Consider the following 18,290-nt stretch of genomic DNA (forward strand, 5'->3'; position numbering starts at 1 on the left):
AAAGTTAAGTAACTAGCAATGGCCACGAGTTCTTCCCAAACACTTGCGCTTCAGAGAAATTCCAGTGAGCAGAACCGTTTCATGAAGAAATTAATGGCGAAAATATTTAGCTTCTTCGACGAGCAGTCTCTAATCGATGTGACATTTAAAGTGTCAAACCCAACAGCTCTGTAAGTACTATTACTTTGTTCTCAGTTTACATAAAACTATACAGATTAATATTTATAATTCTTTTTCAGTGTACCCGCGCATCGTTTGATACTCGCAGCAGCGAGTCCTTACTTCGAGAATCTTTTCAATTGCAATCAAGGCACTAATCCAGTCATCGAGATAAATGATATCGATAGCGATATTTTTGAGCGTCTAATAACCTTTTGTTACACCGGAGAGGCCTCCATTACCGTTAATAATGTCGCTGCCATGCTAAATGCTGCAATCGTTTTGCAAATGGACGATGCCAAAACCCATATTGTGGACTACCTCATGACACGTATCGATGACTACACCTTGCAGGCTGCTTATACGTTGGAGAATGAAACGAAATGTGAAGTTCTTAAGCAGAAACTCATCGAATACGAGACACAGAACTTCATGGAGGTGAGTCTAAAAATACACGTAATGTCTCACAATAACAGCTCCTGTGTAATTCAAATCTTGTTTCTAATAATACTAGATCAGCCAAAGCGATGAGTTTTTGAATTTTGATGCAGAAAAATTGCAACGTATCCTGGTATCAGACAATTTGAACATAACCCGTGAGGAAGATGCTTACGATGCCATCCACAGCTGGTACAATTACGATGCCCCTGCGCGTCAAGAACAACTGCCACTTTTAATAGCTTGTCTCCGTCTTACTCAATTCAAAGTGGACTTTCTGATTACACACATACAGCCGTTACCTGGATGTGAGCTACTGGTCTTCAAGGCGTTATCGTGGATCGGAGTGCCTACAGCACGGCCAATGATAAATACGCGATTTACAGAACCACGTTTGGTCAGTACTGCAAATTGTAATGAGAAAACAATCCTAGCGCTTTGCGCAGAGGTAAACGCACCCTGTGGCTAATTTTCAAAAGAGATAATACATTAATGTACTTACAATATTTTTGGAATAGCTGAATCCCAAACTACAGCAATATAACAAAACTGAGGATAAGTGGCAGGAATATGCGAGTATAAAAATCGATTACGGATTGTACAGAACTATATTAACCCTTTCACCCCTGAGTTTTTTTTCGAAATCAGGCGGGGTTTTCATCATTACAACAGCAAATAATGTAGTATGACTAAAATATAAGATGTTTGGCATACCTGAAAAATCGGATATCCTTACGGTTATCCTGGGATATATAATCCCAATAACATTTATAGGTGGGACGCATAAGTCCCAATAATACCAAAAGGAACAAAAATTAAATATCAACTTCTAATAAAAAATAATGGATTTCACTGTTTATTCATTTTTCCTTTTACAAATTTAAGTCACTTGTGAAAAGAAGCAAAACATTTAAAACATAAAGCGTTGTTGCATCCAGAACAGACGTATTTGGTTCTGGTTTCCTTATTTTGTGAAGTGCAATGAACGCATCGGCGACGAGAAGGCTGTTCAATAGGAAGATGATCGCCAATATTTAGACGTTCAGTTCGTGATCGCTTTGCTGGCCTTCCCCCACATTGACGTGTTGTGAGCTTTTTGTGCTTTATTCCTTCAGCTGAATGAGTGAAATTTTACGGCGTTGACGTTGTGTATATATAATCCAAGCGTTAACCACAGCTAGCATAAAAATCTTGTAAAATAACTTTTTCCACCATTTTTGCGACTTACGATTCATGTCGTATATTGCAGCCTTCTGATCTGATAAGTCTACGCCCCCCATTATACGATTGTAGTCTGCAATAGCTAGTGGACAATCAACTTCTAATTTAGAACCATCTTTTTGTTTTCGGCTAACGTTAGATGAAAAACCTATAGAACGCTAAAACAACATTTTGCTCAAGAATGTCTGCTGTCAAGTTTTCTACAACTCGTTCTCCCAGAGTTCCTTTCAGATTAGAGGATGTGTCTTTTCCAGTATATACATTCAAGTCATAAGTGTAGCCTGTTTTGGCATCACAGCGCAGCCATAATTTTATCCCTCTCTTTATTGGCTTCAAAGGCATATACTGTTTCAAACTTGAGCGACACTTGAATTTTGCCATACACTCGTCTATGGATTGCGCACCACTTTCACTTCGCGTTGCTGGGAATGTTTTTTTATGCATGATACAACTTCTAAAACTTGACCGTCATCGTCATCCAACTCCGATTCAGAAGAAGACTCATCACCTGATTTGCTTACATATTTAGCGTTTGCTACAGGAACTTCCGCATCTTCGTCATCGTCATCCGATGGTTCATAGCTAGACTCAGAGGCACTAAAATCATCGGCCATATCGTCGCTATCCTCTTGTAAAAAATAATCAGCAATTTCGTTCACACCCAATTTTTTCCTTGTAGACATCTAATGGTATAAACAAATATTGGGATATTATTATCCCACACAAATGCATTATTGGGATTATATGTCCCAATGTAGTTACAAATATAAAAAACTTACCTTTTTCAATCCAATTTGTTTCCAATTTCGAAGGAATTATCTTTATTCACACCTAAACCGTAAAGCAAGCGGAATATTACGAATAAAAACTGAACCAGATAGACGTTTCACATTGAAATACAACGCGTGACTGATAAAATTTCGCGAAATGTCTGTGCAAAATATTCGGTAACGGGAAATTGATGTCAATAATAACGGAATGCGGTTACTGATCATCAAAGAAGTCTTCAAGGCTTTATTGGGTACATTTCAATGCGTAATTGGATCAAAATTAAAAGTTATACACATGTTTGAAGTTTGCTGGGACATATTGTCCCAGTAGGGGCGAAAGGGTTAAAGGATGATAATTTATTATTTATTGGCGGTTATAAAAATGGTGTCACAGTTAACACCGTCCGCAGCTGGAATATACGAATTAAGACATGGCAAAATTTGCCCGCCATGAACCAAGCAAGAGGCTTACACTGCGTTGTCGAATTAAATGGCAAAATCTATGCGATTGGTGGTTTTGATGGTACTAATGTTTTGTCGTCGGTGGAAAGGTGAATATATATGCATGAATTTGTAACGAATTACCTAACGATGGCGATTGTGAGCTTTAACAATTTTGGTTAACTTTAAACAACGGCGAAAGCACTTTAGACTAGATGTGTTAGGGGGGTATGGATATTAAACAAAATAAGGTACTTCGGCATGAAAGAAGGAGGGAATTCAGTGAAATGCTATGATCTGATTGAATCTGACTATAGAAAACTTTAACACTTTTTTAGGATATTTCTAAGTGTTTTTTTTAACAGACTATGCAACGTGACAAAATGTCACTTTTGAAGCCTCAGTTTACAGATTCAATCTCTTTTCATTGCTTTTGTTTGTTTCCAAATATACGACTTCCGATGGTTGGAAGTACGTTAACAGATTAATTGTTGGACGAGATTGCGCCAGTGCAGTGATCTTGAATGGTAAAATTTATACAATAGGCGGTTATAATGGCAATGGGGATTTAAAATCCGTTGAATGCTACAATGCGGAATCGAATACTTGGACTTCTTGCGCGGATATGACAAATAGTCACTTTTTACCTGGTGTAAGTTAGATTAAAATATAATTATTAATATTAGTAGAAAGTTGATCAAGTCATGATTTAGTAGAATGAGGAAGAGTCGAAGAGCGGTATATCACAAGGTTACTTAAGAGTTTAATTCACATCTTTGGAGTTCTTTTACTATAGACGGATGTACGTAACCGGAATTTGTATTCTGTCCAGAGTTTTCAAATTTATTTGTGAGATACGCACTACCGCTATAATAAGAGAATCCATTTTAACTCAGCATTGCAAGCCTACCCTATAGTTTCCAAAACCAGCGAAAGTAACTCCGCTTCAATAAAAATTACCGAAATTGTCTAATTGAAAATAGTCACTGATTTATTTAGTCGCCCTCTTAACTCTATTAAAAATAAATACAACGTTTATTGCTACTTTTTATATTACAGGTAGCAGCACATAATGGTCAGATTTATGTTTTAAGCCGTAGAGGTGCTGAGCGTTACGAGCCTCAGCAAGACTCATGGTCACAGGTACATATATTGAGTTGATTGTCGCCAATCGCTTGATGTCAAACTTAATATTCTTGAAAATATTTCGCAGATTTGCTCATTGGAAGTTTTCTATTGTTATATATCTTGCGTATCGCTAGACAATAAACTGTGGGCTATTGGTGGCAAGTCTAAATCTGCTGACAAGTCATGTGTATCAGTTTTTGATGAAGAAAATTCCCGTTGGATAGAAAGGTGCTCGTTACCCAAAAGTTATGTGCGTAACTGTTTTGTTGTGCCTGAATCCTTACTGTCGTCGATGTAAAAAAATAATTCAATTATTGTTCCGTTTTTCAATTTAACAAATTCATTTACAATAAATTGTCTAATAAAAATAATATAAAACTTTACTGTTGTCATACAAAAATAATTATTTTGAAGGCAGGGAATGGTATTTAACGCACTTGAACTGAAATCCGTAATATGAGACCAATTCTAAAATATATATTCTAAATCCACCAGTTTGACGACTACTATTTGTACTTGATCTATAAGAGCATGTTATATCTTTGAATTTACGAAAAATATGAAAGAGATCAAGAGAGAACAGCTCTCTTAAGAGCGTGGTGGTGAACACAAAAATTAAGAGTGCTCTTATAACAGTGGTCGGCATGAGAGGATCTGTCACTGTGTTGGTAAGCACGAAAAAAAAGTAGCCCAGTGAGAAATTGGAATTAAAATTAAGCAAATTTTATAAATAATTATTAGTATAATGAAAATTAACAAAATGTCTTTTAAGGATATATTCCCTATTATACATACATAAAAGGCATTGCATGGCACCAAAGGCATTTAGAATCATAAAATATTTCTCGCAGGGCATATTGGGTTTTGCGCTATAGTCTTGCGTGATGTTAATTCGTTGCTGGCTCGACAACGACTGAACGATAGAGCGTAAGCGTACGTGTGAAGTTAGTTTGCAAAATTTTGCTATGAAATGCCGACCACTGTCTTATAACAATCACAGTTGCGATAATAATAAAAAGGTGAAAAAATAACATTTAATGAAAAAAGTAATCGAAATAATTTTAGATTTTGAGCTGAATGGAAACAAAGCTCAGAGCTCAGCGTAATACTGGAGGTTCACAGGGACCGATATTATAAAGCTAAAAATAATGTCTGGTTTCAAATAAATAAAGAGAAAGTAAATCATGTTTTCAATTACAATTGTTTTTTTAATTTTTCACATTTTGTTTTTGTTTCTTTTTTATTTTGATTGTTTTATTTTTTTTATTTTAATTATTTAGTTTTTTTTCTTAATTTTTTTTTTAAATTTTTTGTTTTTGTGATTTATTAATTTTTATACTTTTGCACCAGTTGTTACAGAGTATTATAGTTTTGATCACCTAACGGTTGTACGTATCTCCTAAAACTAAGTGAGATAGATATAGGGTTATATACATATATGTATATAAATGATCAGGATGACGAGGAAATTTGAAATCCGGTTGACTGTCTGTCTGTCCGTCTGTCCGAGTAAGCTGTGACTTGAGTAAAAATTGAGATTTGAGCTCGTAGATTAGAGTAATCAGACCATTACCACGTCCACAAATCGCTATTAATCGCAAAGATATAAATTTCCATAGCTAAGCACTAAATTAAGATATACAGCTGTTATTTGGTACAGAGGATCGCAGTAGCAAGGGACTGTGCTCCGCCCTCACACTATTTTAATGTACATATCTCCTAGACCACTTAAGCTACTGCAACCAAATTTGTTGAGTACAAATCTTATGGGAAATTCTACGGATAGTGTGAGAATGGATGAAATCGGAGGATAGGCCCGCTCACTCCCCATTTAACGGTACTGTTCAAAACTGCTAAAAGGGCGATAAATCAATAACTAAATACGCCAAAGACATTAAATTTTACCTTCGAGATGGTATGAGAGGTCTTTATTGGTGCGAAAATTGTACGATGGGCGTGGCACCGCCCACTTTTTGGTGAAATCCCATATCTCGGGACCAGACCAACCGATTTCCCCTTATATTCTTATGTTACATTGTGAAAATAGACGAAATCGAAGAATAACCACGCCTACTTTCCATATATCTCATTTTAAAATTCCACTTAATTCTTTCAGTTTCCAGTACACAAATCAAAAAGCAATTAATATAACGGGATAAAACTTGGCACGAACAATGTCTTTAGTGTGTGCCATTCTATGGCAAAAATTATTTAAATCCAATAAAAAGCTGTTGAAGCCTCTACGTACCGAATGTTTAGACCCTGGTACCCGTAGTTGACTTTTGATCGAAAATGTTGGTGAATGTTATGTATATATAATTGAAATTAAGGGACAATCCTTCTCTTATAATGGTATGTTTGTATGTCAAAAAGAGGTTGAATCGGACCAATACTTCCCTTAGCCCCCATATACTTAACATAAAGATTTTCGAACATTGGGGTGACTTTGTACCGCCTATATCGGCCAATATGTGAGTTATCTCATTGAAAATAAGAGAGCGTGTTTTATTCAGAACAGTGTATCCTTTAGCCTGAGATATGTAAATTTGAGCGAAAATTTAGCCTAGCCTCCATATAACTAATATCAGGGTTTTCGAACATTTGGCTGATTTTACTCTGTATGATTGGCTTTACACTTTAAAGTATTTTCCTGACTTTGATTGCAAGTTGCAAGAGTATAAATGTTCGGTTGCACCCGAACTGAGCGCTTCCTTATTTGTTATTGTTTTATTTGTATTAACTATGCAAATTACCATTTTAAGGTTATTGGCGAACTTTTGTTTTGTTTATTTAATGTAGGACAAACATGAAGTTAAGATTTTGAAAGAGTTGACCAAGTTTCTAATTAAGTTAAGGCTGAAAATTGTCTCCATTTAATATTCGCATATACGTGTATCAAAATGTAACAAATATTATTTTCTTTAACCCATTTCCGGCCGCACTTAGATCCACTGCTTTGATGTAATTCAAACTTTATTCTGCTTAGTATGAAAAAATCTCAAAGCTTTACATTTTTTGAGATTTTTACATTCAGCCGTTTAGCCACAGGAATGTGGTCGAAAAATCGACCATCGGCCGAAAACGATCCTTGATTAAGTGAAACAGTGTTTTATTAGAGTTTATCATTCAAAACGTTTATTTTGTTCAATTTTTCAATTTTATTTTACATTTTTTTTTACAATAAAAGGAAGATACACGTCATAAGTAAGTTTTGAAAAACTTATCTTGAAAGTTCAATATCTTATCTTTATATTTCATGGAATTGATTGAAGCACAAAACTTGTAGAGCTATATCGCATTTTGTGAATTTATATGACGAATGTTTGTGACAATTTTGACAACGACGAGGATTCTCTAATTTTTTAATGCCATGCCCAACTTTGTCTTAACGAACACTCTCTAGAGCGGCGTCTTTTGATTTTCGAACATCTGTTGACTGTGGAGTCAACGTCTCCGAAAACGACATCGACGATATTGTCATTCGAAGCAAAGATTCTGCAACGTAAATACGGAACTGTAATTGATCCAATAGTTCTATTTTTTGTGCAATACATCTTTCGGTGGTGCGTGACATTCCCTTTTCATATTTGACGAGAGCACAATGAATTTTCCAAGTGTTCACCATTGTAGCATCAAATCCATTTGGTATCAGTGGCCAATACCACTTTTTTCCTCGAACGCGAATTTGATAATTGTTCATGGCATTATCGAAGAGATCAACAGCACCCGTTCGATTATTGTATGCTATTACGATGTGTGGCATATCAAGATAATATTTCTTGCCGCCTTTCCATCGCTTCACATGATGCAGTGGTGCAATTGCCTCATGATTCGATGCAATGGTCACAACATAATTGTCGTTCCATCGTGCTATCAAATGTATAGTCTAACCAGCCGCGTTCTTTCTTCTTAGATGATGAGAAGTCAGTAAGTTTCGCTTTATTCGTACGATTGTCACGAATAGTTCCGGTAGCATAATATCCCAAAGAGGTGAGGGGACTCACCAATTTATGAGAAGTGAAGAAATTGTCAAACGCAACACAATGTTCACGTGGATCGTCAAGTTGTTTCAAAAACTTTAGTACGACCATCTCACTTAAGCCGCAGTTTTTGTATTCGGGTTCACGATTCTCATTTGCACCGCTGTACGGAATGATCGAATACAAATAGCCATCAGACGAACATATATCTCAGTATTTGAAGCCAAATCGAATAGGTTTTCCTTTGATAAACATTTTGCAAGAATGACGGTCGTAGTAAGCAATCATCTGCTTGTCGATAGACAAATTGTGTGAAAATATGCCAAACTGCATAAATTTCTTATTCAAACGAATGTTCCACGGAGTCACTTTGGCTAACTTATTACTGGCATCGATTGTACGATTATCGCACACATGGAAATACTCCTTTAGTTAGTTTGAAACGATTACAAGCCATTCAAGAGAAAACTCAAAATTTCACGTCAATACTTTACTACCGCACAGCAGCGCATACCTGCGAATCTCACTGGAAGACTTGCTCAGGCTCGTGGACAACAATCGATTAACTACCTGCCTGGAAGGGTTCTTTTTTATATTCGTGATCTTGGAAGCGTCTGGAAAATTCTATTCTAGAAATATCTGGAAAGAAAGCTCTTGAATGTTCCATGAAGTGGAACAAGTTTTTATTCGGTTTTTTTCATTTTCTGATATGTAATTACGAAAAATTGTATGAACTGTAAGACGGCGCTTTGTCCTGCATGTTTTTCATTATGATACTTTCTGCGTCTATTTGTTTGTGAAAGAACTCAGTAATCAACAATTTAACAAAGCAATTTCCTATTAAATTGAAAGTATATAGTCATGTACTAGTACTCCCACTACCATCAACATACACTCTCTCTTCATTCTTTCTTTACCTGTCTAACTTATCCGCTCATATCCCTTTTTCTCATTTGATAATTTCCATACTTGCTGATTGATATTTTAATCTTTCCTTACATTATGTACTATGAAAGCTAAAGGAATTATAGAACCGTTATTTTCCATTTTTGACATCAAGAAATATATTAATTGGGGAAAATGATGCTCACCGACTTTAAAGAAGGTACCTCAAAGAATGACTGATATTTTTAGTAAAAAGCTATAGTCACTGACGTTCGCACGTTCCGTATCAGGATATTGATTGAATTGGACTATTTTTTGACATGAGATTACAAATTTAAATACACTTTTTATGCAAAGTTTTATTTCTATAACGACATTGTATTTCAAATTGTATAATGTGAAGTGGAAGAATCATATGAAATTTAAAATTGTGATATATGGGAAGTAGGCGATATGCTATTACTCATGTTTTTGAAAGTCTTAAAACAACTTCGAATTTGTTGTAAGCAATCATCTACTGCCGGTTGTTTTGTTTTAAAAACGCGTGGGGAAGCAAAAGAGTTTATATGCTCTTTCTCAAGAAAATATAAAAAAAATTAACCTTTTGTGTGGGTCATCTCATGCTCTTCTCATCTCACTTATAACTCTCGTCTACATAAACAATCTACGAAGGTCTCGAAAAGTTTACAAAAGAAACGACTTATATTTCATGCCACAAAATAAAAACGCAAATTGTGCTTACCAAGAAATTGTATGTCTCCAACTTTTGACCTTGAAATAAATCCCCTTGATTTTCATTGCTGATCACTCATCCGACGTCAATAATTTTCTCTTTCTCCTTCATTTCCTTCCGAAATTTATTAAAGAAAAGTTTAGTTTCAGTTCCCGTTTCTTCTGAAAATTCGGCTGCCGACTCCGGATTATTATTCTTTGAGTGTGAATATTCATCGCTTTCAGCGCGAATTCACATTTAAATCATCTGTGTGCTAATGCGAACTAAGACGTATTTTTCCAGAGCCATTAAGACGCCAATGATTTTACTGTGAAATCTACACCAGGAGCGGAAAATGAATAAATAATGAACAAGTAATATATTGCGGATTCAGAGGGGGAAACTTTTCCTTCCAACATAGTTTTATTATTAATGTTACTTCTTTTGAATTTGAATTAAAATATCCGTTTTTGAGGATGGAGAGATTTGACTCCCGAAACTCCTCAGGTGGATCCGTCACTGAATGTATGTACTTAAAAATAATGTATTTATTTATTCATTCAGTTCATAATTTTGCGAGGAAAAGATTTGATAAAGTGATTATCGAGATTTCATTATCCGTCATTTACATATTTTTCAAATACCGTATTTTTCTAAAGTTTTATTCCGCTATCATCATTGGTTCCTAATGTATATGTATATTATACAGAGAAGGCATCAGATGGAATTCAAAATAGCGTTATATTGAAAGAAGGCGTGGTTGTAAACCGATTTCACCCATATTTCTTACATGTCATCAGGGTGTTAAGAAAATATTATATACCGAATTTCATTGAAATCGGTAGAGTAGTTCCTGAGATATGGTTTTTGGTCCATAAGTGGGCGACGCCACGCCCATTTTCAATTTTAAAAAAATCCTGGGTGCAGCTTCCTGCCATTTCTTCGTTTTCGTTTTTTGTTAGTCAGTTAACGCACTTTTAGTGATTTTCAACATAACCTTTGTATGGGAGATGGGCGTGTTTATTATCCGATTTCTTCCATTTTTGAACTGTATATGGAAATGCCTGAAGGAAACGACTATATAGAGTTTGGTTGACATATCTATAGTAGTTTCCGAGATATGTACAACAAACTTAGTATGCCCCTTCCTAATGCGATCCTTTGTGCCAAATTTCACTTTAATATCTTTATTTATGGCTTAGTTATGACACTTTATAGGTTTGCGGCTTTCGTCATTTTGTGGGCGTGGCAGTGGGCCGATTTTGCCCATCTTCGAACCTAACTTTCTTATGGAGCCAAGAAATACGTGTACCAAGTTTCATCATGATATTTCAATTTTGCCTCAAGTTACAGCTTGCACGGACGGACGGACGGACAGACGGACGGACGGACAGACAGACATCCGGATTTCAACTCTACTCGTCACCCTGATCACTTTGGTATATATAACCCTATATCTGACTCTTTTAGTTTTTGGACTTACAAACAACCGTTATGTGAACAAAACTATTAAACTCTCCTTAGCAACTTTGTTGCGAGAGTATAAAAATATGTAAATGACGGATAATGAAATCTCGATTTTCACTTTATCATGCGAGAGTATAAAATGTTCGGTGACACCCGAGATTAGCCCTTCCTTACTTGTTTCAGTACACTTTCCTTTTGCTTACATATTTTATTGTTAAATTTAAAATATCAAAGTTACCATTATAAATTAAACTTAGTAATATTCAAACGAACAAAAAGTTTCAAAGTTTCACTTCGCATGATATCCAACCAAACTCTTCTCTCAGCATGTTCTTTTATAGGTAATGAAACAATAATTAAACAGCAAAATTTCAGCACGTAGTATAGTGCATGTACTGTTTCATGGTTCGAACGATGCATGAGCTTGAATCGCTGTCAAAGATTTGTTTGTTTTTCGCATAATTACGTTTTTTTATTTTAACTACCTTTTGGTGGCAAATATAAATATTGCTGGTTTGTGATTTTTGTCAAGCTGCCAATTATTCAAAGTTATTTGCTTCGCTGGTGTTGCGTATGCATTTATGAAATGGAAATGATTCTATAATTATTTTAATTTGAATTTCATTTTTGTTTTTAACATACCTATTTTCTGAAGATTAGTCGAAATGAAACAAACTCCTGCCAAATTCTAAATATACAAAGGCTACCAAAAAAATAAGTAAGGAAGAGCAAAGTTCGGATATAACTGAACATTTTGTACTCTTGCAACTTACAAGAATCAAAGCCAGGGAAATACTTTAAGGTGTAAAACCAATCATATATCACGTAAAATCAGCCGAATGTTCGAAAATCCAGGTATTAGTTATATAGAAACTAGGTCAAGTTTTCGCTACAATTGATTTATTTCAAGCTCAAACATAAACTGTTTTGAATAAAACACGTTCTCTTATTTTCATTAAGATAACTCACATATTGGCCGATACATGCGGTACAAAGTCACCGCGAAGTTCGAAAATTTTTATATTACGTATATGGGGGCTAAGGGAAATATTTGTCCGATTCAACCCATTTTTGACATATGGACATACCATATAAGAGAAATACTATTAATTAATTTCAGTTATATATATTGTGTATATAACACATTGACCGACATTTTCGATCAAAAATCAACTATAGATACCGGTGTCTAAATATTCGGTACAGTTTTATTGGATTTAACAAATTTTCAATCTGCTATGAATCTGTTAAGAGATCATGCTTTTACTTTCGGTAGAATATTAACATTTTTATCTATAGAAGGCTTTCATTTTTTCCTTTTATTTAAAAAGCTTAAGTTTTTCCGCTAGCTTGAGCTTGTCGCGCTTAAGGGGTTAGATTATTATTTCATATAAAAATACTCATATTTATGGCTTGCAAATGCCTCGAGTTCTTCAGCATATAAATTGTTTTCGGTCAAAACAAAAACTATTGCTTTAGTTAATATTAAACAATTGTTTCTAAATGACTTTTTTATCCCCTAAACTTATACAAATGTACAAACACGTGCATATATAAAAACAGCGTAACAACTTAGGTAGTAGACCTTTGTGCATAATTACGTAACCAGAAACACACAATGCTAGAATACACTAATTGTAGTTTAATACTTAAAATAGGTAAGTCGGCCTTTATACATATGTCTAATAAAATATTATGAAAAATGCTTTTCACTGCGCAGGGTTTTAAGTTATATATAAAGTTTACATATATCTATCACGTACTTCCGAAATCTTTCTGATTGTGTATTTTAAATTAAAACTCAAGTACATGATGAAAATAACACAGAATGAGGTCAGATGACAGCTTTTTTTTATCTATGAAGCTATGGAAGTGATATATGTGTTATATAAATTTATATGTATATTAGGGTATACGCTGTTCTCAAAATTGATTCTTTACAGAACCTCCGAATTTTAAATTTCTATTCGAGAAAAGGATCCAATATAAATAAACTCTTAATTTTCAATTTGAATAGTACCTAAATAATTTTACTTTTCCCATAGCATTTGCTATACATTTTTTATCTCCACAGTAAATGTACCTACAACATCGAAAAAATTATATTCTAATATAAAATTACCTACTCCACAAAACAGAATTAAATGATTTTGTCATTAAAAAACTTCAACAAAAGTTATACGCAGCTAAAGTTAAATATAAAATGAGGTGATCATGCATACGAGTGAGTTAAACATTCTCTGTTGCTCATACGACAGGGTGTCCTGTATGAATGTAATATATTCTGTGATGGCTTGCCACCTTAAACGTAAGAGTTTTCGCCTTTGACAAAGAAGGCCAACAAGCAGTGTTGTCTTCAGACTGACGTCCTGGGACAGGTACATACTTACAATCATATATACATGTAGATAAAATGATAAGTGTTAAGCATACGAGTACAACATAAGTGTTTGCGTATGGACGTAAGCATATGGTTGATTCGGTGTGATGAGTGACAGGTCAATATTTCAGGTGAACGAAATACATGCAAGCTAGACTAAGGTACTAAGGTAATAGGTAAGGAAGAACGAAGTTAGAGTGTAACCGTACATTTAATACTCCTGCAATTTACAGGGATCAAACTAAATAGCTTTCATTCAAATATTACCCATACTCGCGTTGACAAATATGAACGGGAAGATAGGAAGCTTAAACGAAGATGTGGAAGGTGGCATTAGCTTTTAGCACTTTTAAAGTATATAAAAACATATGGGTGAAAATATTGAGTATCAGTTGATGGCAAGTTTTAAATTATTATATACATAAGTATATGACAACTCTTTAGGTACAAAGGTACACTCTAAAAAGAAAAAAACGCTTTCTGGAGTATACATACAACTTTACTCATTTTAATTTTAAGTGCACACTATTATCATAAAAATATTCTTACCATTGTTTAATAATTTATTTTACAGATTAACCTATATCTTCGGTAAAATGTCAGCTTGAGATCTATATATTTAGAATCTGGGGTTTGAAAAGTCATTCTTCGATTTCGACAATTTTTAGACATAAGAGGCTATGAACGTCATTCTTTGTATAAAGTTTTATATCAATATTTTTTTAGTACTTCATTTCTTAAGTGTAAACTGAAAAAATTCGATAAAGGTTAGAACTCTAATATGTCGAATAAAGTATTTCTCTCACATTCATGATGTAACATAAAAATGTTTGGATACTATTATTTTTGAGGAAGTTATCGCACTTTCAGTAGCTCTCAACAATAGGCGTGTTTTATTTGACCACCAAATTAAGCTATTAGCTTATTTTGTATGGAAGACTTAGCCAACATAACTATCATAGCTTGTATATTGAACTAGAGGCATTGCCAGTTCATCTCTTTTTTTATTCACAATACCTAGGTTTTTTTCAAAAAAAAAAGTAGGTAGCAATAGCGAGAAACCTCATATTGACAGATGAAAATGTAAACAAACCAAAAATACAGATCGTTTGGATGGTATTGAGTTAAAATGAAAACAAATATGAACAACTGTTTGTAAATAACTTTAATGTTTTCAATAATATATTGTATTATCTTTTCTAAAGATATATTTGCATTTTAACAACTAGTGAGTCAGACTGTGATTTGCTCGAATTTGAAGATTTATCGTGTGCAGAATTCTGTTATGCCAAAAACTTGAAGAGTTGAAATGTGCACTCAACCAATTCAAATCTGCAATTCTGATGGAAAATTGAGTGCATAGGGAATTTGAGAATTCATAGTTTATAACTCAAGTAGTGTAGTTTGCCATCAGCATGATAGCAAATCTGTCACTGAATCTTTTAAACTTTCTCCAACAATTTCAGTAAATATTTATGGTTACAGTGGCAGTAGCCGATCAAGAAGTTGGAAAAATTCACCGCCCTACAATCATTCAATGAATTTGCGACAATCCAATGAACAGTGGGTGTAGCACTGGTTATATTTAGATATCTATCTTGGGAACTTCTTCACCAAAAACCTGACATTCTAATTTCGCATTATGAAATTGGATGACAACGGACGGCACTCACAGATATTAAAATTTTAAATTCCATATAGTTCTTTTTCTTTACATTAAAATAATAAGGCACCAATTAATATTACCAATAAAATTTGCGCAAATATTGCCTACAACCTTCCTAGTATCGCTGGGATAAAAGGTCGCATTTTCAAACAACTGGCCGCCAATGTAAAATATCTCAAATGCTACTTCTGGTGGCTATAACTACGTAAGCAGAAAATTAACTGCAAAGATCAGCAAGTACATGCATGTGGTATATGCAAGTAAATTAATATTTTAGCATCAATATTGGATACGGGTTTGCGTTCGTTGCACTAACCTTTGGCATTGCCGAACTATACTCGATAACATACATATTTACATAATTTTTTTCAATATACAACTTATACACTGATCCACATATTCGGCATGTGGTTCGTTATCGAAAATAATTACAATTAGCATTTGAGTAATACGCGAACTAATTCGGCATTAAACTATAATATAGTCAATATTATACGCTCAGTTAGTTTTCCTAAGATATTTTACATATTGACCGGCATTCACAATGCAAAGTTCACAGGAAGTTTAAATTTTTTTTGTTGAAGTGGAGCTAAGTGCACTATTGATATTTAGATAGTTTTAGCATTACTACATATTATTAAGAGAAAAAGATGCTCTCTGATTTTCATTAAGCTACCACACATACCATAAATAATATATAAGGAGTAAACCGGATATTTGAAAATTCTGGTATTAGTTATGTGGGGCTAAGGCAAGTTTTAACCTCATTTTATCCATACAAGTCAATCCAATCAGACATACATACAGGCATACTATTATTAAAAACGCAATCCTTCCAAATTTGAATAATATATCTCACAGCTTTATCGTAATTTTCAGTAAAAATTTAAAATTAGGTACGGAATATGAGGACCCCAATATTTTTTGGATTAGTTTTAAGTGTTACAAGCAATCGTTAGAACTAAACTATTATACTCTTTAGCTACATGTTCCGAGGGTATACAAGGATTGTTTATTTTAAAAGTCTTTAATGGCACCATTAGCCTCAGTGAGCATTAGAAAGACTTCCTTCAGCGAATCAAATCATATTTGGTGGACTTACAGTGACACGATTTTTCTTACGTACCAAATATCCTTTCTCCAACTCTTATCTCCTCCGTTAAAGTTTTCTATTTTCTATGTACCAAAATATTTGTAGAGTATTTTTGTTGTTCTTTTGATTTCAAAATAAGTAAAGTAATTAATTGCCATGCGATCCCTTTTAACAGCCTCCTACCTCCAAGGTTAATGGATCGATCAAAAGGTGAATTATCTGCTTTATGTCGCACCTTAAGTGTTGTCCTAGCGTTTGCTTTGTTTGACCTTAGTATTTCGGTAGGTTTATTTACTTTTTGCGGGTTTCTTAGAATAACTTTCGCCTCGTATTTATCAAGACAAACAAATAAAACTCTTTTCATAGAAAACTTTAAACGCAGAGTAAAACTAATTGCCTGAAGTAAAACAGCAAAAGCCATCCACATAAATAAGTTTGTAAAGTTAATATATACATATTTCCCGGCTCTTTAGATTGCTGCTTTCTACGTGAGCAGCTCATCGATTGTTCTTCCACGCACTCCATTGAGTTCAAATTAATCCGTGTAGGAATTGTTAAATATCGCATACAACTTTGGGCATATAAAGCATAGCTTTTAATAAAAAACAATAATGTTTTGTGTAGTTCAAAAATAAGTAATTTAAAGTATATATTTCAGAAATATAAATAATATAGCAATGGAATCTAAAAAATATACCACCTTAATTGAAAGGCACATAATTGGAAAAATAAATAAAAAAGAGCAAAAACTGGCTGAAATTCAACGAATGCAAATTTTTTAATAAAAAAATATACAACGCAATCAAGTCATATGAGGTGAATTAATATGTGTTGGTCTTAGGTAAGACTCGGAAGACTATACCACAAAAAAACGACGCGCAACCGCACTCTGCTATAGTAAGAATGGTCAAAAATCATACATTTAAACATAGCGACAAGCTGTAACATTTTGAGGAAGAAACAAAAAATGTAGTTTCTGTGGAGACGATCGATATTTTGGATTGGCTCTCACTTAATTGCAACCCATGGAAAGAAGTCGAGACTGAAACAGCACATAATATTAACAATAAAAATGTTTGTACGAACCACAGTTATTTCATTTTGTACTATTTTAGTAAAATTTGATATCTACATGCTCATAGCTGTATGTACCAACATATTTATAGAGTACACCGAATCGAACTACAACTAATATAAATCAAATATGCTAGCATAAACAAATGGTTATAAATAGTAAGAAGAGTGGTTATTATTCTAGACTTTGGTGAGGAGTTCGCATACTATTTTCTATCAATATTTCGTTTTAAGATGTGGAAAATTATACTTGTATTATGCTCATGGCAATTTCAAACAGAAAACGACGAAATATATATTTCAATGAAATTCATCATTTTAGAAAATTTAATTTTCTATAGTGCACACAAATCTGGTGAAATATTTATAACTGACTTACGTTGAATATTACTTCCTTTTACAGCTTTCATTTGATTTTATAACTGAAGCGAAACCAAACACTTCGCATTTATTTTCTGCAAGAGACCTGGAGGTTAGTACAAAAGTAAAAACAGAAACAACCCAGGCCTGATTTGAAAGCGAATCACGCGCACTCCGCAACATTTGTGGCAAAATTACGCAAAAGTTCACCAAAGTATCGATTTTTTATCGAAATTATGACAATTTATAAACTTCAGTATTGATATTCGAACTAAATCCTTTGGGGTTAAAATAAATTGTCACGAACAAGAATCAACAGAACAAAATAATAAGGGTATTCGTTTGCTTTTGCAAAATTGCAGATTGCAAAAATACTATACCGAAATATACAAGGGCACGGGAGCACCCATTGCAGAATCTAGTTATATATGAACGTCTGATTCGGTCAACTTATTGTGAATGACTATTATGCATGGCTATTGTGAATTGGCGCACCTTCTGCATACATTTTTAACA

At 34.0% G+C, this 18,290-nt stretch overlaps 1 protein-coding gene across 1 annotated transcript; it reads left to right on the forward strand.

The window, feature by feature from the left end:
* On the forward strand, positions 1 to 4,455 carry LOC120777146 (kelch-like protein 17). Its single transcript, XM_040108292.1, has 8 exons — positions 1 to 170; positions 240 to 597; positions 674 to 1,045; positions 1,134 to 1,227; positions 2,920 to 3,139; positions 3,477 to 3,681; positions 4,089 to 4,172; positions 4,243 to 4,455. Exons 1-8 carry the CDS (start codon positions 19 to 21, stop codon positions 4,453 to 4,455), a joined length of 1,698 nt encoding a protein of 565 aa, XP_039964226.1. The 5' UTR covers positions 1 to 18.
* Positions 4,456 to 18,290: the final 13,835 nt, after the last annotated feature.

This window comes from Bactrocera tryoni, chromosome 5, assembly GCF_016617805.1.
Source record: "Bactrocera tryoni isolate S06 chromosome 5, CSIRO_BtryS06_freeze2, whole genome shotgun sequence".
Taxonomy (NCBI): domain Eukaryota; kingdom Metazoa; phylum Arthropoda; class Insecta; order Diptera; family Tephritidae; genus Bactrocera; species Bactrocera tryoni.

Coding starts and splice junctions, on each gene's coding strand:
- LOC120777146 (XM_040108292.1), top strand. CDS start 19: ATGGCCACGAGTTCTTCCCAAACACTTGCGCTTCAGAGAAATTCCAGT. Junction 1,046..1,133: donor TCCTAGCGCTTTGCGCAGAG/GTAAACGCACCC, acceptor CCCAAACTACAG/CAATATAACAAAACTGAGGA. Junction 4,173..4,242: donor AGCAAGACTCATGGTCACAG/GTACATATATTG, acceptor AATATTTCGCAG/ATTTGCTCATTGGAAGTTTT.